The sequence below is a fragment of the Doryrhamphus excisus genome, linkage group LG7 (genome assembly GCF_037039965.1).
Source record: "Doryrhamphus excisus strain RoL-2023G ecotype Guam linkage group LG7, RoL_Dexc_Guam_v1.1, whole genome shotgun sequence".
NCBI lineage: Eukaryota > Metazoa > Chordata > Actinopteri > Syngnathiformes > Syngnathidae > Doryrhamphus > Doryrhamphus excisus.
The window spans coordinates 6,418,357-6,442,128 of NC_136363.1; the positions used below are offsets into that span (position 1 = coordinate 6,418,357).

A 23,772-nucleotide genomic window follows, 5' to 3' on the forward strand; every position below is an offset into this window, starting at 1 on the left:
TTCAGAATATTAAAATTCTGTTCAATAGTAAATCTGTAAATTTCATCAATAACGTCGTTAATTTACGACTTTGTTTTTTTAAATTCTCTGATTATTTTAATACCCAATTGTAACAGGCATTGCCTGAGACAGCTATGAACGGGGAGGGGGCGCTTATTTGACGTTTGGCCTTGGCAAAGCTAATAAAAGTATTTCCGCGTAAATTTAGGACTATATTCTGGAAATGTCTCACTTGTTTTTTTCAGCCTGGCCCTAATACTCCGCCATAGATACGAAAGTCATAACTATGAGACAAAAAGTCGAACTAATGAGATACAAACTGCACATGTGCCACCTTCACGACTTTGCACATGCGCAGTTTAGATCTCGTCATTTCGATTTTTTAATCTCATAATTATGACTTCATATTGGGATATCTTTTTCCTTCAGTGGCTTAAAACGGGCTACCATAAAAATGTGTGTAAACCACATGGTAATTAAATATTAAGTAGTTGGACATCTTAATTGGACACTCTTTTTCCACAAATGCTGGAGACAGAACGAATACAATAATGCATATTCATATTATCAGCTTTTCTCTTATTTTCTCAATAAACCCACCTCAGTCTTGTGTATTGTCTTTGTAATAAATAAACTTATCTGAAATTGATCTCATTTGTTTTTTTTTTACTAGTGATCATTGTTTGAAACAATTCAATCTTGGCGGAAAATACAAGACGGAAGAATCAGCATGGCGGTATAAAATCACTATGAATGTCGTTTACATACTTACTTTTGTGTCACTTCTCGGAAGACTTGGGGAGATCCGTAAAGAGCCAGAGTGAATTTCTTGTTTATTTCATTCCGGAAGACCGTTTCAATGTTAAGCTACACATCTTTTATTTTGAAATTAAAGCTCTGACGCATTTTCACTTCCACCAGGAAGTGGAACACTGAAGCGCTTCCTGAATACTTTTCTGGGTGTTGTTGTTTTGTAAGTTGTATTGTTGCATGCCATTTAGCCATTTACTGCAAAACTTGCATGCAAAACGAAGAATCTTATTCACGTGTGGTGAGTTTTACTCATCTTTACTCATTTCTGGGGGTCGTTGGAAGGTTTGATTCAAGCTAACACTATTAGCAAGTTACTGACAACACACACTCACTTGGTTATATAAATTGGTCACTTAGGTGTTTCTGTGTAATAATTAGCTATAAAGCATTGACACGCTTATTAGGAGGTTCATTTGTGACAAAAATACACTTGAATAATACATTTAAAATGTAATTTACTGAAATACACTGTGTATACTGTAACTTCATCATTTGCAAGACTGATGTGATATTTTATGACAAATTTAGTGCAATCAGAATGGATTGTTGTGCATTTGTTCTGTTCCAGGACCATCTGAATGCTGAGTGTGAGGACTCTGTTCGGCATCGGCTTCCTTGTGACCTCCCGGGCCGCAGCAGTCTTTGCACAAACCGGGAGATGTCCATCAGCTAACCACCCCCAGAAAGACTGTTACACTAGCCGACCAGTGTCCACCATGGCCCACAGCATCAAATACCTTGGGTATGTTTTCTGATAAGCCTCCATAGCAAAACGTGTCCAGTTTGTTGCATGACTTGTAGATGCTGTGCAGGCAGGAGGAGGCCCAGCACATTGATGAGGAGCTCTTCAGCGAATATGGCTTCAGTGTGGACCAGCTCATGGAGCTTGCTGGCCTCAGTTGTGCTACAGCCATCACAAGGGTGAAATAATAAGCAGGATATCTTCTTTAAAAATGATAAATGCTGAATGTAAGAGTTTTTTGTATCTGGTTTCCTAAAGGCATATCCTTTAAGTTCCTTGATGAAGCCCAAACCCACAATGCTGGTGATTTGTGGACCAGGTAACAACGGAGGCGACGGTTTGGTCTGTGCCAGACATCTCAAACTGTTTGTAAGTATAGCGGGAGCCATCTTTTCAAGTCAAAGTAGATGTTTCCCTCATGAATTATCTATCTTCTCTCAGGGTTACGAGCCCTCCATCTTGTACCCAAAGCAGCCCAACAAACCACTGTTTCATGGTCTGACCACTCAGTGCCAGAAAATGGAGATCCCCTTTCTCACTGAGATGCCTGAGGTTGGTGTGTGATTTATGGAGGACCGTTATCTGCTGTCACTTCAGATTTGATTAACTTCTAAGCCTTGCGGATGCAGGAAATGCAGGTGGTGTGGCCATTGTTGCCAACATGGTGACTTTTTCTGGCTTTATTGGACAGTTTTCTGGTATTTAGGGACTTAAAAGTGAAAGCATGTATTGATCTCCAGCTTCTATTCACATAGAGCAGCAGTGGGTACCCCACCTCTCGCCCGAAGTCAGCTGGGATAGGCTCCAGCATACCCCCGCAAACCCCAGTGAGCATAAGCTGAATTATTTTTCTTTCAGGCCCCAGTGATTGATGAGGCCTTCAACTTGGTGATTGATGCCATCTTCGGCTTCAGCTTTAAGGGGGCTGTAAGAGAACCTTTTGGTTCCATCATAGATACCCTGAAGAAGACCACCGTCCCCATTGCCAGCATTGACATCCCCTCAGGTAGGTCCACACACTTGTAGAACATACGCTGTATAGGATAGGTCCTATAGGTCCAGCCCACTGATCATTTTTGAATTAAAATATTGTATATTGTATAACAATACCAAAACCCAGGACGAAAAAACCCACGGTGAGGCAGCATTTAGCCACTATGGCCCCCGCCTGTGGAACAGCCTGCCGGAGGGCTTCAGGACTGCGGAGACTGTTGATATTTTTTAAAAAAAGATTAAAGACACCTTTTTATCAATCATTTTCTACCGCTTTTCCTCACGAGGGTCGCGGGGGTGCTGGAGCCTATCCCAGCTGTCTTTGGGCGAGAGGCGGGGTACACCCTGGACTGGTCGCCAGCCAATCACAGATACACCTTTTTAATCAGGCTTTTAACTAATATTTTTAAACTTTTCTTATGTTTTTTATCTTTTTAGTCCTATTTTATGCTTTTAGTTTTTAGCTTTTAACAGTATTTCCTCAGGGGGGGTCCTCCATACTGTGTCGGGTCTGCTGGGGGGGGGGTGCCATCCTTGGGTCCCTTCGACCCGGCCGGCTGGGGGTTCCTCCCTTTGATGTGGGGGTCCGCCCATCTGTCAGGGTCGGGGGGGGCCTCGGGAGGGGGGGGGCCTCCTCCCAGTGTGGACAGCCCCAAAGGTGGCGTTTCCTTGATCCTCAGTGCCATGCAATGTGTCCCTACTGTGTGTGATTGTGTGTATGTGTGTGTGTGTCTAGTATGGAGGGTGGCAGGGAGGGGCTTTCTTAGCATTTGTTTTTCCTTTTAATTGTGGTAATTGTTTTTAATTCTGGAAAACACTTTGTGTTGCATGTCTTTGCAGGAAAAGTGCTATACAAATAAAGTTGATTTGAATTCATTCATTCATTCATTTTCTACCGCTTTTTCCTCACGGGGGTCGCGGGGGTGCTGGAGCCTATCCCAGCTGTCTTCGGGCGAGAGGCGGGGTACACCCTGGACTGGTCGCCATTCATACCTATGGACAATTTGCAGTCACCAATTAATTAACCTAGCATGTTTTTGGAAGCAGCCCTTCATGGAACAAATATGGACACCTCTGTTTACCCTATCATGTTTCTTTCAAGGTTGGGATGTAGAGCAAGGGAGCGTGGATGGTCTTCAGCCTGACACACTCATCTCGCTGACCGCTCCCAAAAGCTCTGCCACTTTGTTCAAAGGACGCCATCACTTCCTGGGTGGACGCTTTGTTCCACCCGGCCTGGAGAAGAAATACCAACTGAACCTACCCCAGTACCCTGGAACGGATTGTGTGTTAAAGTTGTAAGATTTGTTAAGAGGTTTGTGTTACCTTGGGGAGGGGATTTTTTTCCTGGGGAGGCGTTGCTTCAGCAATAAGAAAATAAAACTTTTAAGTAGTCGCAATTGGTATATTCTTTAAAATTATACTGTATTTACCATCCACAGAAAAACAACAAAACATGAGATTTATCCTTTTTTTTATTAGTACATTTAATGTTCACTGAATGTACCAGCAATTCCATTGTAAAGACCGTCTATCATAGTTCACCACATTCTATTTTATTTAGAAATAACATACATATTGGGTATTTCATTTATTATACATTTAAGTTGTGGTGAGTTAGTAAAAAGCTTTCTTTCACAATCAACCTCAAGAGTGCCACAGGCTCCAGCAGTATATTCGAATATAAATGTACAGATGTGAGTACAGTGGATGCTTTTTAACAATGTGGCTCATTAATGCATAATGTGTTGTTTTTTTTTTACACTAGTGCAGTACATGCTTTGCTTTTTGTGCGTAGCAAACTATTTACAGTGCTGGTACCATGCTGTCTCTCTCTGTGCTTCATATGCATTTGAGGTCCTCGTCGAGGAAACGGGAAGTTAAAACAAAACAGAAGACTTGAGATGAAGATGGAGTCTGCCCCCCCCCACACACTACCACACCACCACCAGACAGGTTGTTTTCATGCAGTTAGCAGGATGTGTAGGAGGGATGTTTTCAGTCCATAAAGAAAGGAAGCCTGGTGATACAAGCATAATGTTACTAGTAGGGATGGCCGATCACGATCAGATACCGATATCACATTTTGATACTGAATATTAGGTATCGCTAGTTACTAGATTTCATGACAATATTTATTAAGAAAAAAAATGGTGTAGTCATTACTCTAAAATTAAACCTATTAAATGAATTAAGATACAACAAACAATACAAAAATGATGTACAATAATAATTAATATTAATTATAATTAATAAAAAAATAATTATAATTAATAAAAAAATTGTCTAAATTGATTTAAGTGTATTTTTTTTAAATGTTATTAATATAATTTACATTTCTAATTAATATTTTCTGGAAGTATTAAGTACATATCCAACCTCCTGTAAGTCACAGAATGCATGGGAATGCGTTCATTATAATTAATAAAAAAATACTAAATTGATTTAAGTGTAATTTTTTTTAAATTTTATTGATATAATTTGCATTTCTAATCAATATTTTCTGGAAGTATTAAGTACATATCCAACCTCCTGTAAGTCACAGAATGCATGGGAATGCATTAATTGTAATTTAAAAAAATACTACATTGATTTAAGTGTAATTTTTAAAATTTTATTAATATAATTTACATTTCTAATCAATATTTTCTGGAAGTATTAATTACATATCCAACCTCCTGTAAGTCACAGAATGTATGGGAATGTGTTCATTATAATTAATAAAAAAAATACTAAATTGATTTAAGTGTAATTTTTAAAATTTTATTAATATAATTTGCATTTCTAATCAATATTTTCTGGAAGTATTAATTACATATCCAACCTCCTGTAAAACACACAATGCATGTGAATGCATTAATTATGAAAAAATACATAAAAATCTATTAAAAAAAATACTAAATTGTCTAAATTGATTTAGGTGTCATTTTTAAAATTTGAATAATATAATTTGCATTTCTAATCAATATTTTCTGGAAGTATTAAGTACATATCCAACCTCCTGTAAGTCACAGAATGCATGTGAATGCATTAATTATAATTAATAAAAAAAATACTAAATTGTCTAAATTTATTTGTGTAATTTTTAAAATTTTAATAATATAATTTGCATTTCTAATAAATATTTTCTGGAAGTATTAAGTACATATCCGACCTTCTGTAAGACACAGAATGCATGTGAATGCTTACCTTTGCTATTCTCCAACCTGTACCCCTGCACAGTTATCTTTACTTTCCGAGGCAATCGCTAAATATTCCGCATTCCTGGAAGGAGGAAAAAAAATAAAATATAATAAAACAGACCACGTTATGACAGCATAGTTACCTCTACCATCTGTTTGGATATAAACAACAACTAAAATGCACCAACATTGTGCAGATGTGGATAAAGGTTTGATTGCTTTATATAATAATATGTCCCACAATAATAGATTTCATAACCTGCTGTGATGCAATATACGTACGCGGCTTCTCTTAACGCTTCTTCACCGGCTGCTGCTATTTTTCTGTAGCAGTAAATCATCTCGATGAGGAGCCAGACCTGCAAGCCGATGATGGACACGTACATCATGACTTCGGACACAATGGAAGCAGTGCCTCTGGTGGCTGTGCACAGGGAGAGACAAAAGGTGATGATGACACAGGAAGTAGCTTTTTGCCCATGACTTCATTCGTTCATTCATTCATTGACATTTGATAGTAAATCCAGACCGATTAACATTAAGTTACAGCATGATTAGTTACATCTGTAAGCTATTCTTTCCGGAACTTTACACTTTGTGATGCGGTTTCAAAAGGTCAGAAATACACGGTCAGCAATCCTGCCGTGATGCTGACTTCACATTCTCTAATACCTTTCTGGTAATGCAACACTCCATCCAATAAATATGGAAAGCTCCATTACTGCGAGGGATTCTGATACTGGCTTTTTTTTGCCGAAAACCGATACTGTTCAACTCTCAATTTCCGATACCGATATGTGTAACATGACATATCTCCTATGGTGGAAGGAACACATATGTGTTGTTCGTTCGTTCATTTTCTACCGCTTTTTCCTCACGAGGGTCGCAGGGGGTGCTGGAGCCTATCCCAGCTGTCTTCGGGCGTGAGGCGGGGTACACCCTGGACTGGTGGCCAGCCAATCACAGGGCACATATAGACAAACAACCATTCACACTCACATTCATACCTATGGACAATTTGGAGTCGCCAATTAACCTAGCATGTTTTTGGAATGTGGGAGGAAACCGGAGTACCCGGAGAAAACCCACGCATGCACGGGGAGAACATGCAAACTCCACACAGAGATGGCCAAGGGTGGAATTGAGCCCTTGTCTCCTAGCTGTGAGGTCTGCACGCTAACCACTATATCGCTGTGCCGCCCCATATGTGTTCTGGAATCAGCAGTTTTTATTATTGGGGAAAAAAATCAAACACTGATATCGTATATTATTAGCCTGATATCGGGACGATAATTATCCAACATCCTGAATTACCATAGAAGAACTGGACCAAAAATCATACACAGCAGATATATATACAAGAGAGTAATACCTTGTGTTTATTTGGTTCTAAACTATGAAACATTTTCATAAAGTAGGATTGAAATATATATATATATATATATATATATTAAAAAATAACGAAGGATGTGAAATATTTTTAAATACAAATATTACTAGGTTAATTGGCGACTCGAAATTGTCCATAGGTATGAATGTGAGTGTGAATGGTTGTTTGTCTATATGTGCCCTGTGATTGGCTGGCCACCAGTCCAGGGTGTACCCCGCCTCATGCCCAAAGACAGCTGGGATAGGCTCCAGCACCCCCCGCAACCCTCGTGAGGAAAAGCGGTAGAAAATTAATGAATGAATGAATATTACGACCCTGTAAATATATTTTTAACATAATTAGAGCCCTCTAGACATGAAATAAAACCCCTATCATCACCTTTATACTTGTATTACCCAATATAGTCTTGTGGGGCTGAGTTGGGGGGGGCAGACAGGAAGTGATGTCGGCGGTTCAGAAATTAGCATAGCTGATGTGGCTTATTAGGGATATAATTAATTGCAATAAAAGCCTGTTGCGGCACGGCGGTCAAGTGGTTAGCGCGCAGACCTCACAGCCAGGGTTCAATTCCACCCTCGGCCATCTCTGTGTGGAGTTTGCATGTTCTCCCTGTGCATGCGTGGGTTTTCTCCGGGTACTCCGGTTTCCTCCCACATTCCAAAAACATACTAGGTTAATTGGTGACTCCAAATTGTCCATAGGTATGAATGTGAGTGTGAATGGTTGTTTGTCTATATGTGCCCTGTGATTGGCTGGCGACCAGTCCAGGGTGTACCCCGCCTCTCGCCCGAAGACAGCTCCAGCACCCCCCGCGACCCTCGTGAGGAAAAGCAGTAGAAAATGAATGAATGAATGAAAAGCCTGTTGTTCCAGCAATCAAGTCTGGTGCTTGTGCATCTCAGTGGATACTACACATCGACATAGAAGTTTTGAATGCATCTGTTTTGCGTCATACCTTTGGCCACCACAGTGAGGCGGACCACTTTGCTGATGACCGTGGTGTACTCGTAGTTATCAAAGCTGAGGATGCGATTGAAGAAGCAGCGGTACGTGCCGGAATCGTTAAAGGTGACGTTGAGAAGATATATGGATGCGTCTTGGATGTCGTTGCTCGTCTTGCTCCCGTTCCAATCCAGGCGGTCCACAAAATGCTCATTTTCAATTGAGGCTCCGCCCTCGTTGTAGGTATAGATCTGATGACACAAGGGTAAATATCACACGGTTAGAGGTAAAACTACCAATTTAAGGACACTTTCTTTTAAGAATAGCACCTCATGGAGTCACCATTTCTCACTACTACTACACAGGAAGCTAAATAGCAAGTCAAGGAGGCCAGAAATATTTCAGTATTGAACAAAGCAAAATTTGTTCTCAATCAGAAATCACTCCACACTCTTTATTGCTCTCTGGTTCTACCATATCTTACTTATTGTGTGGAAATATGGGCTAATAACTATAAAAGCAATCTTCACTCGCTAAATGTACTGCAAAAAAGGTCAGTAAGGATAATTCATAATGCCGCCTACAGAGAACATACTAACTCCTTATTTCTAAAATCACAAATACCACACCAAAATATCTGATAAAACATTCCACTGTTCTCAAATATCTTAATTTTTATTTTTCTATACACAAAATAACATAAAATAAATAAATAAACAAATTAAGAATAAAGACAATAAATCAATCAATCAGTAATAAATAAGTAAAATAATAATAAAACAGCAAATAAGAAAAACATAAGAAACCATATACAGTTGGTAGAGAAATTATTTTTTCAGATTCAAATGTACAGTATTAACACTTATTTAACCTTTAACATGAACATTAATGAAACTTAATAATTTTACCCAATTAGCAAGTTTAGCATCGTACTCAGTTCCATCTGGGAGCAGCGTCGTAACTTTAACTATATGTTTGATGAGATGCTTTATCTTGACGTGTATTTTCCATTTTATTCCAAATCATTTCCTGTATTTATTTGTACCCAGCATCATAAGCCTTTCGCTTCATTGCTAATCCAAAGCAAAACAGGGCGGGCTAACAAGGGTAGGGTAACAGTATGGGCGGGGCAAAATCATGTTAATTGTGTCCGGTGTGCATTTCAACATTAAACTTTGGTATCAAAGTGGGGGCCTCAAACTAGCGTCTCGCGGGCCGCATTTGGCCCGCGGGCCACAAGTTTGAGACCCCTGATATAGAGTCTATGATAAATGCCTAAAAATATCGATATCATACTTTTTAATATCGATACAGTATCGTGTATCGACAAAACGATATTTTCTTACATCCCTAGTACCGAGAGGGCATATTTTCCTAGCATGCACACACAAGGTCAACACAGCTTTGTGTCACTATCATATTTCCGACTGTATACACATATCGCACACAAATACGCCTCCGTAGACAAATATACCTCAACAACGCAGGGCCGCTCACTCACCTGCACAAAGTCGACCTCTCCTTCGGCCTGGAAGTACCATTCAACGGTGGCGGTGGCTTTGACTTCACTCCTCCTTTTGCAGGAGATGCAGCCCAGTTTGAAGCCTTTGCCCGCCACCGCCTCCGTGTCCGAGTCCACCTCTGCGCACGCCCCGTGACATTGATGCACTGTTGACGTATTACAATCACACACATGTTTAAATTGACATTGGTAGCTTTTGCAACCATGTACAAATCATCAGACAAACTTACCAAACAATGTGCAGGAGAGGAAAATGAGTAGCATGTGTATTGGCGTCATGTCACTGGTTGCAGCAATATACCGGATGATGGACCTACAAGTACTTTTAAAACGCCGAATCTACTTATGATAGTTATTGATTAATATTGACGATGCTTTTATCTTAAGAACACTGCAAATTTTTTAAAAGCCGAAGTCCGCTAAAGTGCAGACTATGATCATGAATAAATCAACCGGGAAGCTACACATGCATTGTAATGTGCAAAAAAAAATGTTCAGGCCTCCTTTAGTGTTGCTGCTTTATACTTCTTTGGCTCAAACAAAACAGTTTAGTGATGGTTATAGCATTTATTGCCACGGATTATTGCTGGAGACAAATGTATAGTAGCTGTGCTGAATTTATGCTTTTAATTTTTTTTTTTTAATTTTTTGTCATGCAAACATTCCAGTTGAAGTGATGACTCACAGTGTTCCCCCCTTGGATATTCACCCTGAGATTAGATTATACCTGAAGTTTTTAATAACAGATGCACATATAATATAATATAATAATATAATATAATATAATTAAACCTGCCTGGGAACACACGCACTTATGTATAAATCTCAATGGGGATTTCAATAGTATTCATACGTGCAACATGCAAGTGCATATTGTGTTCAGTTAAAATTCAAATTTGCTACCTCTGTTGCTACTAGTTTTGATCGCCAAAACTAAATATGATATTTAATCACTTAATCCGAGCCTACTGTTCTCAATTTAGAGGCCTTCTCCGAGGGGGTTGGGGTGGTGGTGGGGGGTGATGTGATGTGATGTCCTCTTCTGGGAAAAACCTTGGATTTCAGCTATCTCATGACCTCTTGCTGGTAGGAAACAATCTTCTCTCGCGCTGGCATTGCACATGAAACTGCAGGTGCGCGATCAAATCCATAAAATCCGTTGAGCAAAAAAATAAAAATAAAATAACCAAAAACAAACAATAGATCCGTCCTCCGTGCTCGGTTTCCAGTGATGTTGCTGCGCCACAGCAGCACCTCTCTCACTTCAGAGGATCCTGCAGATGCACTGCGGTAAAACGACCGATGCCCTCGTCACTGACTCCCTTCGCTTGTACGCCACCACTCCTTTTCTTATTTACCCATCTCTGTTTAAAACGCTTAATATTTTTTTTATTTTTGCGTTTAATCCAGTCAGCATTTCAACAAGGAGGGTTCGAGTTACCGAATATGCAAAATTGGGGTGTACTGTCCCTTTATGAGATCTCCAAGGGGGCGGGGCTCCACCTCCTGTCACGAACAAGGATGAGTTGTGGCGTAATATTTTCTATTACCGCGCAAAGGGAGTGGGCGATACTGCAATTTATTGTATCGATCCTATACCAAGTAAATGCAAGGCTAGTGTTGCCTTTACCGGAAAATGTTTAACATTAGCTGATTTTGCACTTCGCTGATCATGATTATACCACAGGCAACCCACCCCCAAAAATAAAAATAAAAATAAGCTAATTTGTCAACAACATATATTATAAATGAATATACTCACAATATAATGCAATGTAACAATATCAACAAATAATTATATTACATACAGTTTTATCACAACACAATATTGTCTCTCTTTCATATCATTTAGCTTTTTGCCCCCAGTATACAACTGTACGACCGATATCATCGCGTCAGTATCGATTCGGCAATGCTAACACCCATACATGTTTGGATCGATCCGCTGACCCCGCTACCACCCAAATAAATTGAAGAATGAGAATGAACTATCCGTTTTATAATTCCGTTCCTGTTTTATGTGGAAAAAGTGAACGAATGCCACCGATTTTCGCTCATTTAGGCCTACAAATAACATTTACTTGGGGAAAATGCGGTGCTCTCGAGCCAGCAAGTTAGCACGAGCTAGTACGACAGCATCGTAAAACAGGACGTTAACCCTTCACAGATGTTCTACTTTCTTGTGTAACCACAAAATAATGCAACTTACACGTTATTCACTGGGACGACAATAACGATCTGGAGAATGCTACAAGACGCTACGTATTCAAATTAAACAGCACGACGCAAAGATCCTCCACAGGTAACTAACGCTAGCTCACTAGCTTCATAGCAACTTGTTAGCTGCTAATGCTAAGACAGGAATCACGGGTTTAGTTCGAATAAACATACCAACATATTATGACTATACACTAACTTGGCGTCATTAAAAGTGTTTAATAATAACATTGGACGGGAAATGTTGAACATAATGTTGAAGTGCTTGTCGTTGAGCTAAGCTAGTGAGCTAACGTGCTAATGGAGGGTTGCTGTGCAGTTGAACTGATTACGTTGACTTTGCATTAAAATAAGTTGTTTGTAGTTCCCATTCAAAGTTTTCCTAAGAAACAAATGTTCAAATTATTTTATTTTGCTTCACAAAAACTGGTATTTCAATTATATTGTGTTGACCTTAAGATGCAGAGTGTGAATCACAAATGTGTTAACTTTTATTAACGGAGTTAATTTAACTCATCTAACTGCTTTCTCTGTAGTATTCTATAACAATGGATCCGAGCTCCAGCGCCTCTGCTGGTCCAGCTGCTTTGACTGCCCAGGTGTGTTTCCCAGCTGCCCGCGCTGCCGTTTTGGACAACTTGAATCGCCAGCGAGAGGAAGGCAGGCTGTGTGACCTCTCCATCCATGTTCAAGGGAAAGTGTACAAGGCCCACCGCTGTGTGCTCGCTGCATCCTCACCGTACTTCCATGACCAGGTAAGTCAGGCCACTGTTCTTTAAATAGCTGAAAATGCTAATTTGATTGGATAGCTTGTTATTCATAATGAAATGAAAACATATCTAAAGTATATAATGGGTATGATGCTGCAAATTGGAGAAAATTGTATTGCATTTTGTTATCCGAATGTATGTTTTTTGTTGTTTCAACAGGTGTTACTCAAGAATGTGACAGCAGTTTCTCTCCCATCAGTCATGGACCCAGTGGCCTTTGAGAGCGTGCTCAGTTCAGCATACACCGGCCAGCTGAGCATTGTCCACGATGACATCGTCAACTATGTCACGGTGGCCAGTTTCCTTCAGATGTGGCACATTGTGGACAAATGCACGGAGATCCTAAAGAGGCCGCGGCCCTCAGCAGAAGTAACCCAGCCAGAGGCCTCGGTAGCTCATCCTGGTAGCGCACCCAGACAGCAGTCTCCCAGCAGCACTGACTGTTTGTATGTAGAGCGCGAGGGACGAAGGAAGGAGGCCAAACCGGACGCCCTGCCTCCTTTAGCTACATGGCGACGTCCGCAGCAGTTCTCAAGATGGGGTGTCTCACGGCCATCGTCGGCTCAGCACATAGCCGACTCCCAGCTCGATGCCCTCCCCAGCTTCGCAGAGAGCGATTACACCTGCTGTGAAGAAACATGGACGTTAAACCATGTTAAAAGTGAACACTTCGGCCACAGTAGCTCGGGTGCTGAGGCACTGAAGCAGAAAGTCAGATGTCAGCCCCGAGGAGCTTTACAGAATGCTGACAGGCTGCTTGATAAGAACATTGATGGTGGTGAGGGTGATGAAACACCAGAGAAGAAGAAGAAGAATGAGAAACATGCAATTGAGGCTGATGAGGGAGTCGGAGAAGTGGTGATGGAGAAAAAGGAAGACTTTGCACAAATGGGTCACTGCGGTAAGATGAAACATACAAGCAGAAGTTCAGTTTATTTTAATTAATAACGTCTATTTAATTGTCTTAAATAGCATTATTTTACTTATCATAATTTGACCACAAGCACCATTGGCATTCATTGACATCAACCCTCCAATAGATCTTGCACTTGCTACCACTGAAGCATTAATTAAAACTTCTATAATGTTATCCTCTTATAGAAATTCTAATATTAGTCTGTCATTTCTCCAGAAGACTTCCAGCCAATGTTAATGGAGAATGAGGACGCCAGAAGAGCCACAGTGAAGGTGAGTGTGGAGGACATAAGAGATAAAGCGCAGAGGGGCACAGACCTGTACAGTGTTCATGCTTGCCAGAAAGGGGAAAGCACTTTGGTTGCCAACTGCACGGTTCCAGCCCGGGTACAGTGGCAGGCTGGGTCCTGGTCTCAGCAAGAGTCCAGGCCACCCGAGGGGGCGGGGGGCAGTAAATCTGAGGAAGACTTTGAATGCCTCGCGGAAGGGAGTTACAACAGAGACACCTATGATGAGATTGAGGATGGGACAGGCCAGGTTTCCCAGAGGCCTCTCTTGCCTGCGTCACCTGATTTCAACATGGCGAGCGCCGGCATGCTCATGGCAGCTAGCGGTTCATCATTAACCCCTGCCTCCAGTCGCCATTTGTCACCTCCTTCCGCCACGCTCCCGCCGCCTTCTTCACCCCCAACGCCATCATCGTCGTCTTCAGTCACCATGGCCAGCGCCCCGTACTCGGGCAAAGTGCATTTCTGCCACTGCGGCAAAGCCTTCACCCTGAAGAGCATGCGCGACCGCCATGTTAAAATGCAGCACCTCAACCTGCGACCTTTCGGCTGCCCCGTTTGCACCAAGTCATTTAAGATGAAGCATCATCTCACCAAGCACCTTAAGACCCACGGAGGGTTACGACCCTACGAGTGCGGCGTGTGTGGGAAGAAGGTCGTCTGGCGGGACAGCTTCCTGAGGCACCAGGCCAGATGTGAGAGGGTTGCGTCCTCCAACGGCAACACAAGCTCAGCTCAGGCCGACGTGGACGACAGCTGCGGTTACGCACTCGACAGCGGAGACGCCTTTCTCACTATGGGAGGGCAAGTGAAAGTGGAGGTGGATTTCCACAGGGAAATGGAGGACGGGATGAGTGGGTTGTTGGGAAGTGTGTCCGGGATTGTGGATGAGTTAAGAACTCAGAACTTGGACGCCGGTGCTCATGTTTACAAAGAGGAGGCGAGTGAAAGTTTTAGCGAAACAAAGTAGTTACATGAGTGTGACGACTTCTTTACACTCTACCAAGAAAACGGTGATTTATTTCTAAATGCTGATTTTTAAAAAGGTTACTTAACAAATGCTGCCATTTGACCCAAGGACTTCCGCAGCACCTCCACTGTCCTCATGCGAGTCTTAACGGATATCGGTGATCGGCATGCTGGAGGGGCGATCTCATGACTCTAATTATTGATCTTTTTTGTTTACGTCTTTAGTACATGCATGAATGTACTGTCAAGTCAGAGCGGAAGTCATGTTTTTCCCTTTGGGGGTTATTCAGGCTTTTTATTCATTTCTTTCTCCCACTTTGTGTCCATCTGGGACCTCCCATGAAAAACAGCAGAAAGACCATAGAAAGGGCACAAGGTCCTGAACATGGCTTACATGTGGGGAAAAAACAAATTCAAATTCTTTCCAGTATGGCGTAGCCCTACTGTTACACACAGAGACGTTTTTGTGTGCCTATCTCTGTGCTTCCTTTATTCTCCTTAGAAGCATTTTTATGTTTCATCCATGATGGGGAATACTTCAGATTTCACATCACACTGTAATGTAGCAGCTCATGCTGCACATTCATTGTAAATATTCATTCTTTTAAAACTCCTTTTGCGCATGAATTATTGTTTGTCAACAAAAAACGGAATACATTTTTACACTGAATGATAATTGGTGGCTTTTTTGAAGTGCCATTCAAAGGAAGTTTTGGGTCACCATTCGGATTGCTTGACTATGAAGACAATAAAGTTAAGAAACAAAATACACAATACTTCATCCTGCAACATTTGTAGGCAATGTCACAATATTTATGGAACAACAACATCCTTGGAATCGTGGCATGAAATAAAGCGTACACTCACTGAACATTTTATTACGTACACCTGTGCGGTCTAATGAAAACACATTTTGTCAAGATAAAAAGTACTACAAATATAATTATAGTTTGGAGCGGTGTAGAATATATTGATTTTGATCTCTCTTAAAGGGGACCTATTGTGCTTTTTCCACTTTTCTGACGCGGACCTATGTATCCGGAAGTCCTCGGGAGCACTTGGGAGTCTGCTCAATCACAGCGGAGTGGGCGTGCCTGGGTGGAATAAATTAAATAGACCGTTTGGGTCAGAAGTAGGAAATTCATGGAAACGCTGCACAAACAGGTGCAAAATCTGGATATATATATATATATATATATATATATATATATATATATATATATAGCTGCTCTGTAGGAGTCCACAACTTAATACACAGAAGAAATGAGGATAATAGGTCCCCTTTAACCCGAATATTAGGAACAACATTTGACTCTCATTAGATTGTTCAGGTGTATCTAATGTCTTAGATGTTCTTTCCAAGGTCTTTACAGTACTGTTCTACTATGGTTATATTTTACTGTGCCTTTGCATTGGAATTGTCAGCGTAGTGTGTTGTTATTTAAATGGACCCATACTTGAAGAAAGTGGGTTGAGTTTTTGCACTTTCTCTATTTCATGATTGGACACAACAAGCTAATTGTGATTGAATAAACTAAACACTTCAATTATGAAAGCAGTGTCTGCAAAGACTTGTTATCGGTATTAAATATTATCAGGGTTTCTGGTTCTTACCTTGTCCTTTTTGCCTACTCCAACATGTTTTTAAGTTTAGAATAAGTAAATTGGAGAGGCTAGCTGAAATCCAGCTTTAGTTCTGTAATGTCCCTGCACATAGGGGTGTTATTTTATGTATACAGGGCTCTAATGTTAAAACCATATTTAGAAAGTCATATGGATTTGTACTTTGTGGTAGTCATTGGTAATAACTGTCGTTTGGCATGCCAAAGGAGTAAACCCATTTTTGGTTGGGCCTGGTTTGTAGTTAATACAGTAAAGCAGCAATGCATTCATGTAATAAAGACAAGACAATTGTCAGATTTCAGCACATTTAATATCATTTCATTAATCCATATATATATCAACAAAGTAAATCATAAAGTTGTTTATTTCCAGTTAGATGACACATTCAAACATAAATCTAATAGGAAAATGCACTACACACCCTTCTCTGCGGATAAATAAGTACATAGAACATGGAGAAATTACACTGACAATGTTGTTTTGTTTACAACAGGTAACAAAATCCACAATTCTGCATCATTTTTAATGATTAAACTCCTAAACGTGTTGCTGCTACCACCTGCAACCTTTGAACCACTTGCAAACAGACCATTATGTAAACTAACTTGAACGTTCTTTTTCTTCACAAACCACACACGACGTTAAGACAAACCACCGATTCATTTTGCAGGGGCCATGATTAGTCTGCGACAGTGCAATTGCAAAGGGCATTTTTTCCTGCCAATTAAATCATCTACATACTACTGTACATGTTTAATAACTGAGGCTTGACAGTTCCAAACTAGTGCAAACGTAAACACGCTACATTTCAAGTTGTTTTAATGACAAGTCGTTCATCGAAACACAAAGCGTCACTTGTACAAAAAAAAAAAACGGGAGACAAAAAAATTGCAAACATTAGCACCATCAACAGTGATATTCACATTGGGATATTTACTCAAAGCACATCCTCATGCTAAGATTATGGTTCCCACCTTGAAAAAAAGCCTGTGTTAGTGTGTTAACATGCCGCGGCTGCTTGGTAGTGAGTCTGCATCGTGTGGATGTGTTGTTCTCCCGTGATGCTGGCCCGGCTGCTTTGAATCTGCACTTTGTATCTCAGAGGAGGAGAGCTCAGAAGATGGTACTCCAGCGTTTGGGGGGTGGACGGGACTTGGTTTCTCCCTGCAGATGAGAAAGTTGTGACTTATTTTCTAAAGATATAAGCCAAAAACCCCACTCCCGTCAAACTGAGCCTGAGTTGTGGAATGTAGATGTGATTGTCATAATTGTTCACATTTAGTGGGATGAAACAAAATAAGTAACATATTTTCTGGACTATAAGTCGCATCAGTCAAAAAACTGCACCATGAAGAAAAAAAAAACAAATGCAGACTCAACCGTAATAAGTTAATTTCCAAGTAGGATATTAATAAATTAGAGCAAATCCTGTTTATGACCTTCTGAGTACATTTCATACTTTTATTAGAGCCCTGTAGACATGAACTAGCACCCCTAGAGTTACCATTACACAATAGCAAGCTACCAAGGTGACTGATATATTAATGTAATACAGTTATTCTGCTAGGGCGGCACGGCGGTCGAGTGGTTAGCGCGCAGACAGCTAGGAGACCAGGGTTCAATTCCACCCACGGCCATCTCTGTGTGGAGTTTGCATGTTCTCCTCGTGCATGCGTGGATTTTCTCCGGGTACTCCGGTTTCCTCCCACATTCCAAAAACATGCTAGGTTAATTGGCCACTCCAAATTGTCCATAGGTATGAATGTGAGTGTGAATGGTTGTTTGTCTATATGTGCCCTGTGATTGGCTGGTGACCAGTCCAGGGTGTACCCCGCCTCTCGCCCGAAGACAGCTGGGATAGGCTCCAGCACCCCCGCGACCCTCGTGAGGAAAAAGCGGTCGAAAATAAATGAATGAATGAGTTATTCTGCTATGTGAGTGTGAATGGTTGTTTGTCTATATGTGCCCTGTGATTGGCTTGCGACCAGTCCAGGGTGTACCCCGCCTCTCGCCCGAAGACAGCTGGGATAGGCTCCAGCAACCCCCGCGACCCTCGTGAGGATAAGCGGTAGAAAATGAATGACTGAATGAGTTATTCTGCTATGTGAGTGTGAATGGTTGTTTGTCTATATGTGCCCTGTGATTGGCTTGCGACCAGTCCACGGTGTACCCCGCCTCTCGCCCGAAGACAGCTGGGATAGGCTCCAGCAACCCCCGCGACCCTCATGAGGATAAGCGGTAGAAAATGAATGAACGAACAAGCCAGTGAGTCCAACTAGCAAGTTACCAGTAAGCAAGTTCACCAAGCTCCCGATCTCATTCCACATCACACAATTCATTGAATTCTCCAACCTCTGTGTCGCTATCCTAGAGCACCCTCCTGTGGCTGTCGACGGTAATGTCCCTCCTTGGTGACTATGAATTAACGTTTGACATAAAGGGACTTCTATGAAAATAAGTGCAACTCAAAGTCCAGAAAATACAGGAGATGGAATTTTACAATAGGTTGATAAATGTACGTGTATCCCAATGTTATTAGTTTATTAGGATGACATGAGTCTACGAACTGTTTATTTAATTACGTATCTGCTACTCACTGCTGTTGGATGAGAGCATCACTGGCGCAAAACACAGATTGGAAAGTTTTCAATCAGGTTCCTCAGGTTTCAAGAATACTGAATATCAGTCGTGATCGGAAGCTCACCAGGTTGAAGATTCTGGACAGTGTGCTTTGCTCTCTGCGTCGTCTGACTGGTGACTTTGCGCTCTCTGCACGCGGTGACGAAGCCTAGAAAAAGATGCTGCATGAGCTCAGGTGGCCGCCTGATTGCTTCTTTGGTGGGGATTTTTTTTCTAAATATTACTTTTTATCTAATTTTATTGAGCTTCTCTTAAATGTTGAATTTGTAAGCTAATGCAAGGCATTATTTAGCAAGCTGTATTGTCTACTTTGTATTTAATACAGAGCAGATGAAATTGCTATGTGTATGTACAGTTTTTACATAAACACAGCAATGTTTGTCAACAACGTGTGGAGTCACGTGACTTGGACTCGAGTCACAATTTAGATGACTTTGGACTCGACTTGACAATACCATCAAAGACTTGCAACTGAGCTCGGACTTGACTCAGACTTTAGTATGATGATTTGAAAATAATAATAATATTTATGCCGCTCCATTTTGGCTTGTATACAGTGACAGTAGCGTGACAATTATGTCATTTCTGGCAATACACTGCCTCATTGATTGTATATATTAACGTCCAATCAGATTAGAACAAAGACCTGAGACTTGACTTGACTTGACTGTGGGTTACAGTTATGTTTGAGTACTACGAACTCTGCCCAGCGACACAATATGACCGTCGCCCTTGATTATCATTGATTATATGACCATAGGAGCCATTTAAGTGTATGCGCGAGTTAATCAGCAACACTGTAATAAAACACAATATGAAAAATGACAAATCACTGTGAGGCATGAGATTGAAGGGAATCTTGACATCCATGATACTGTACAAACAAAGTAAGGGAGTCAATCAGTGTCACATCACAAGTACAAGAGGACATCTGAGGTGATGGGCACATGAGGAAACAGATGGACGGATGAATCCTCTCAGGCAGACAGAGAGAGAAAGAGAGAGATTTGTGGAAGGAAAGAAGCGAGTAAGGAGCTTGAGGCAGGCCAAGAGCTCCTACAAGAAAATGGAGATTACCAGTTGTGCGTCATAAAGAGTTGAGCAGTGTCAAAGTCATCCAGAAGCAGAGAGTCACTCTGGGTTGAAGCAAACAAGGGGACATTGAGATGTCAAGCCTGTATTTTTAGTTCATTTCGCTGGTGAATAGAAGAATATAATTTTTTGTAATCCCACATGAAACAAGTTCAGCAGCCGTTTACTGCAGTTCCTCACAAAAGGACCTTATTGTGAGCTACATTGGAATGATTTTTTCCCCTATTTTCTTTCATTATGACCAAGAAATGACAACTTCATTCATTCATTCATTCATTTTCTACCGCTTTTTTCCTCACAAGGAATACACTGTTGGGTGCTGGAGCCTATCCCAGCTGTCTTTGGGCAAGAGGCGTGGTACACCCTGGAGTGGTCGCCAGCCAATCACAGGGCACATATAGACAAACAACCATTCACACTCACATTCATACCTATGGACAATTTGGAGTCGCCAATTAACCTAGCATGTTTTTTGGAATGTGGGGAGGAAACCGGAGTACCCGGAGAAAACCCACGCATGCACGGGGAGAACATGCAAACTCCACACAGAGATGGCAGAGGGTGGAATTGAACCCTGGTCTCCTAGCTGTGAGGTCTGCACTCTAAGAAATGACAACTTTATTCGCATAATTTTAATCTATATTAAAAGTCTAAAATACCACATTAAGTTTGTTTTCCCCAATTCTCATTTAAGCTAAGTTAAAATTGCGAAACTCTTTTTTTTTGGACTATACAAAGTATAAAACAGTTTTAAAAATAGGGTAGAGGAAACCATTGAAGTGGGCATAGGTTAGCATAGTGGTGCAGATAAAGCATGCATTATAAAAAAAAACACACACACACACACACACATAGCAAATGGACTTTTGTTGAGCTCAAAAAGGCGACATTGTGTTGACCTACCAAGCCAAAGACCTGTCTCCACTGCACATGAAAAAGAAACAGTGATATGATATCATGAGATGAGTGCCCTGCATCCACTTCCAAGTGTTTCACTCCACTGATGTGACTTGGGATGTTTTCATTTGTGACTTTCCACCCCGTTAGTGCCCTGAAAAGGTCAAACTAAATACACTGTACAGCAGGGGTCTCAAACATGCGGCCCCCGGCCCAAATGTGGTCCGCAGGACGCTAGTTTGAGGCCCCCGCCTTGATATGAAAGTTTCATGTTAGTGCGGCCCGCGCAAGTTTGATATGGATGCTGTATGATATCATGTACCCAGAAAAAATTATTACGTTTGATTAATGTTCATGTTAAAGGTTAAATAACTGTTAATAGTTATCCTCCCTATCCGTGTGGAAGTGGTAAGTTTTTGGCTTTTTAAGTTTAAAGGAAATAACTTGGAGGCTACCGTTTTAGGTCGCTAGCTCTCTAGTTTGCGAGTTAGCATGTGTCTCAAGACCCTGCAGTTGCGCAATATGTTGTAAATAAAAAAAGAGTATAAATGTGACTATAGTCGTGTTTTGTCATGTCTACAGGGCTCTAATAATGCTTTGTTCATTTTAATCTGAAAAAAATAATAATTTGTCTAACCACCAACTATACGTGGTTTCTTAAGTTTTATTATTATTTGCCGTTTTATTATTATTATTATTATATTTATTTATTACTGATTGATTTTCTTTATTCTTGATTTGTTTATTTATTTTATTTCTTATTTTGTGTCGAAAAATAAAAATTAAGATATTTGAGAACAGTGGAATGTTTTATCAGAGCTTTTCTTGTAGAAAATCGAAACCAAAGCAAAGTTTATTACTTTTTCCAGTGGCCCCCAGGTAAATTGAGTTTGAGACCCCTGCTATCCAGTATACAGCCAGTTTAAAGTGTCCAACCAAGCCATCAACATTCTCTCTGCAAGCTGTAATAAACTGGACAAAAAAACACATTTGACGTACCTTTGATTTAGGGCGAGGTGAGGAAACCTGGGAAACAAAAAGCAGAAATATGTCATAATCGGGATATAATTTTGCATGAAAACATGATATTGAATGCGGTGTTCCACAGGGAAGCCTTGTTAGCCCACTTAAGCTTACATTACAGAAGCACTTCCAAACCCGCACACCAAAATGTATCAATTACGATTCTTCGACTGGCTTTTAGAAGCCGACATTTCGTCACAGAATAATTTTATAATAACCACATTGATGCCCTGTACACTGTATATATTTGTATTTTCACCCTTTCATCTCAAGAACATACAATGCTGCGGAAGAACTGGACCACAGCATTTTCATTGGTCCGACGGCGGGCAGAGGACTGTTGGGGCGATGCGGCCAGATGACCCCGGAATGACCCCTAAGACGGACAACCAACATGATGAGTAATAAAGCAGTAATGTGTAAAGAAAATCACAATATGTGTATTATGCAGGCTTATGAATCCAATTTGCCTGATATTAATTCAACCTAAGTCAATAAGGGCAGTCTGAACTGTTTTTTGACTGGATAAACAATAAAAAATATAGATATATTTCGTAACATTTATCTGAAGTATTTACATTTAGACAATGGAAACATTAAACTGTCCATCCATCCATCCATCAGTGAGCTGAAGCATCCCAGTTTGATTGACAAGGAGGTGGGCTACACCCTAGACTGATGGTCAGCCAATCACAGCACACGCATTAAACTGGTATCGCTGCTCATTTAGGTGGGCTGTATATGTATACTGAATTTATACATATTTTTAATAAATAAATACAATAATTAAAAATTTGGAAATAAATGACTTGCTCTCAAAAAAATGCACACATTTTATTAAATTAAAAAAAACTTTATTTGAAGATACAAAAATATGTCGGCACTAATATTTCTGACTAAACTGCTCAACAACATGGTCTGGAGAAAAAGTCCAATTTGCTGCTCACCTTGCTCCTTTTCTTCTTGTCCCCTCCAAAGATCTTGCTAAAAGAATCCATGAGACCAGGGCTCTTCTTCTTCCTCCCAAGCCCTGAGGTGCTCGCTGTCGCCATGCAAGTAGTGCGGAGCCCGGGTGGGGTTCTTCCTTCTTCAAACCTCTACAAGTCGTCCTCTACGAGCCTCTTCAGTGCACACAACTCCACCACGCTCTGCCGCTCCGTTTGGCTTGTTTGCTCTTCTTCTGAAGGCTCTTTGAAGGTGTCGCCGTACGAGCCCCATTGGACCATGGGACATTGGACACAGGGAGGGACAGGTGGGGTGGGGTTGCAGCAGTGGTGAGGTCCATGACTGGCACAGATCCAAGCATTCTTTGGAGCAACAGTGGCTGTGTCAGTCGCTGCCGTCCTCCGTATGGGCCTGGCTATTGTTCCTCTCCCATCTGCCTCAGTGCGGCCCTCGGGGTCAACAAGGCCCATCTATGAGGCCCAAGATCAGCCTGATGCAAAGCAACCATGCAGGACTGAAAGGCCCTTGTTGATATTTAGTGGATCCTCTTTAGATCAGATCAGTCAATGCTACAGAAGACTTCCATCTTCTGGTAGGACTTGCCGGATTATACACAAGATGTGGGAGGATTGATTCAGATATCAATATTCCAATCGATACCAACATTTGTAGTATCAAACGTAAATAACAAAGGACACATCAGGATTCTAATGTACTGTAAAATAGCAGTTGTGCATTAGTCATGTATGGATGCCACGCTGTTGGTGTTTTTAAACTTACACGTTCTTATTTTGGTTCTTTTCAGGCTGC

The 23,772-nt window shown here is 41.0% G+C and overlaps 4 protein-coding genes across 13 annotated transcripts; 2 read left to right on the forward strand and 2 right to left on the reverse strand.

Annotated features, from left to right (window-relative positions):
• The first annotated feature begins 893 nt into the window (after positions 1 to 893).
• naxe (NAD(P)HX epimerase) lies at positions 894 to 4,309 on the forward strand. 3 transcript variants are annotated; one of them, XM_078791966.1, is made up of 7 exons: positions 894 to 1,051; positions 1,382 to 1,555; positions 1,626 to 1,734; positions 1,814 to 1,924; positions 1,997 to 2,107; positions 2,414 to 2,561; positions 3,651 to 4,309. In XM_078791966.1, exons 2-7 carry the CDS (start codon positions 1,392 to 1,394, stop codon positions 3,848 to 3,850), a joined length of 843 nt encoding a protein of 280 aa, XP_078648092.1. In that variant the 5' UTR covers positions 894 to 1,051; positions 1,382 to 1,391; the 3' UTR covers positions 3,851 to 4,309. The 3 variants fall into 3 exon arrangements, with proteins under 3 accessions (XP_078648092.1, XP_057903861.2, XP_057903862.2); XM_058047878.2 differs by having other exon boundaries at positions 903 to 1,046; XM_058047879.2 differs by having other exon boundaries at positions 921 to 973.
• scn1bb (sodium channel, voltage-gated, type I, beta b) lies at positions 3,393 to 11,075 on the reverse strand. Of its 2 annotated transcripts, XR_013627678.1 has the most exons (7): positions 9,815 to 11,075; positions 9,564 to 9,730; positions 8,076 to 8,313; positions 6,013 to 6,154; positions 5,738 to 5,812; positions 3,631 to 4,568; positions 3,393 to 3,541 (listed from the first exon to the last, which is right to left on the reverse strand). XR_013627678.1 is itself a non-coding variant. In XM_058047880.2 (6 exons), the coding sequence occupies exons 1-5, from the start codon at positions 9,861 to 9,863 to the stop codon at positions 5,743 to 5,745; spliced, it is 666 nt and encodes a 221-aa protein (XP_057903863.2). In that variant the 5' UTR covers positions 9,864 to 11,075; the 3' UTR covers positions 3,393 to 4,568; positions 5,738 to 5,742. The 2 variants fall into 2 exon arrangements, 1 of the variants encoding a protein (XP_057903863.2); XM_058047880.2 differs by having other exon boundaries at positions 3,393 to 4,568.
• A 225-nt stretch (positions 11,076 to 11,300) lies between these two features.
• Positions 11,301 to 16,306, forward strand: zbtb22a (zinc finger and BTB domain containing 22a). Of its 4 annotated transcripts, none has more exons than XM_058047873.2 (5): positions 11,301 to 11,886; positions 12,338 to 12,556; positions 12,731 to 13,472; positions 13,707 to 13,759; positions 13,829 to 16,306. In XM_058047873.2, exons 2-5 carry the CDS (start codon positions 12,350 to 12,352, stop codon positions 14,741 to 14,743), a joined length of 1,917 nt encoding a protein of 638 aa, XP_057903856.2. In that variant the 5' UTR covers positions 11,301 to 11,886; positions 12,338 to 12,349; the 3' UTR covers positions 14,744 to 16,306. The 4 variants fall into 4 exon arrangements, with proteins under 4 accessions (XP_057903856.2, XP_057903855.2, XP_057903854.2 ...); XM_058047872.2 differs by having other exon boundaries at positions 11,303 to 11,886; positions 13,704 to 13,759; XM_058047871.2 differs by having other exon boundaries at positions 11,303 to 11,886; positions 13,707 to 16,305.
• Positions 16,307 to 16,653: 347 nt separating this feature from the next.
• On the reverse strand, positions 16,654 to 23,229 carry LOC131102317 (uncharacterized). 4 transcript variants are annotated; one of them, XM_078791968.1, is made up of 7 exons: positions 22,965 to 23,229; positions 22,298 to 22,393; positions 21,994 to 22,020; positions 21,001 to 21,021; positions 19,070 to 19,153; positions 18,963 to 18,983; positions 16,654 to 17,529 (listed from the first exon to the last, which is right to left on the reverse strand). In XM_078791968.1, exons 1-6 carry the CDS (start codon positions 23,067 to 23,069, stop codon positions 18,981 to 18,983), a joined length of 336 nt encoding a protein of 111 aa, XP_078648094.1. In that variant the 5' UTR covers positions 23,070 to 23,229; the 3' UTR covers positions 16,654 to 17,529; positions 18,963 to 18,980. The 4 variants fall into 4 exon arrangements, with proteins under 4 accessions (XP_078648094.1, XP_057903864.2, XP_078648095.1 ...); XM_058047881.2 differs by lacking the exon at positions 18,963 to 18,983; XM_078791969.1 differs by lacking the exon at positions 21,001 to 21,021 and having other exon boundaries at positions 22,965 to 23,225.
• Between the last annotated feature and the right edge of the window lie 543 nt (positions 23,230 to 23,772).

Coding starts and splice junctions, on each gene's coding strand:
- zbtb22a (XM_058047870.2), top strand. CDS start 12,350: ATGGATCCGAGCTCCAGCGCCTCTGCTGGTCCAGCTGCTTTGACTGCC. Junction 12,557..12,730: donor CACCGTACTTCCATGACCAG/GTAAGTCAGGCC, acceptor TTGTTTCAACAG/GTGTTACTCAAGAATGTGAC. Junction 13,473..13,703: donor TGCACAAATGGGTCACTGCG/GTAAGATGAAAC, acceptor TCATTTCTCCAG/AAGACTTCCAGCCAATGTTA.
- scn1bb (XM_058047880.2), bottom strand. CDS start 9,863: ATGACGCCAATACACATGCTACTCATTTTCCTCTCCTGCACATTGTTT. Junction 6,155..8,075: donor CCTCACTGTGGTGGCCAAAG/GTATGACGCAAA, acceptor CCCTGTGCACAG/CCACCAGAGGCACTGCTTCC. Junction 5,813..6,012: donor GAAGCGTTAAGAGAAGCCGC/GTACGTATATTG, acceptor TCCTCCTTCCAG/GAATGCGGAATATTTAGCGA.
- LOC131102317 (XM_058047881.2), bottom strand. CDS start 23,069: ATGGCGACAGCGAGCACCTCAGGGCTTGGGAGGAAGAAGAAGAGCCCT. Junction 22,394..22,964: donor ACAAGAAGAAAAGGAGCAAG/GTGAGCAGCAAA, acceptor TGTCCGTCTTAG/GGGTCATTCCGGGGTCATCT. Junction 19,154..21,000: donor GGAGACAGGTCTTTGGCTTG/GTAGGTCAACAC, acceptor ATCTTTTTCTAG/GCTTCGTCACCGCGTGCAGA.
- naxe (XM_078791966.1), top strand. CDS start 1,392: ATGCTGAGTGTGAGGACTCTGTTCGGCATCGGCTTCCTTGTGACCTCC. Junction 2,108..2,413: donor TTCTCACTGAGATGCCTGAG/GTTGGTGTGTGA, acceptor TTTTTCTTTCAG/GCCCCAGTGATTGATGAGGC. Junction 2,562..3,650: donor CAGCATTGACATCCCCTCAG/GTAGGTCCACAC, acceptor GTTTCTTTCAAG/GTTGGGATGTAGAGCAAGGG.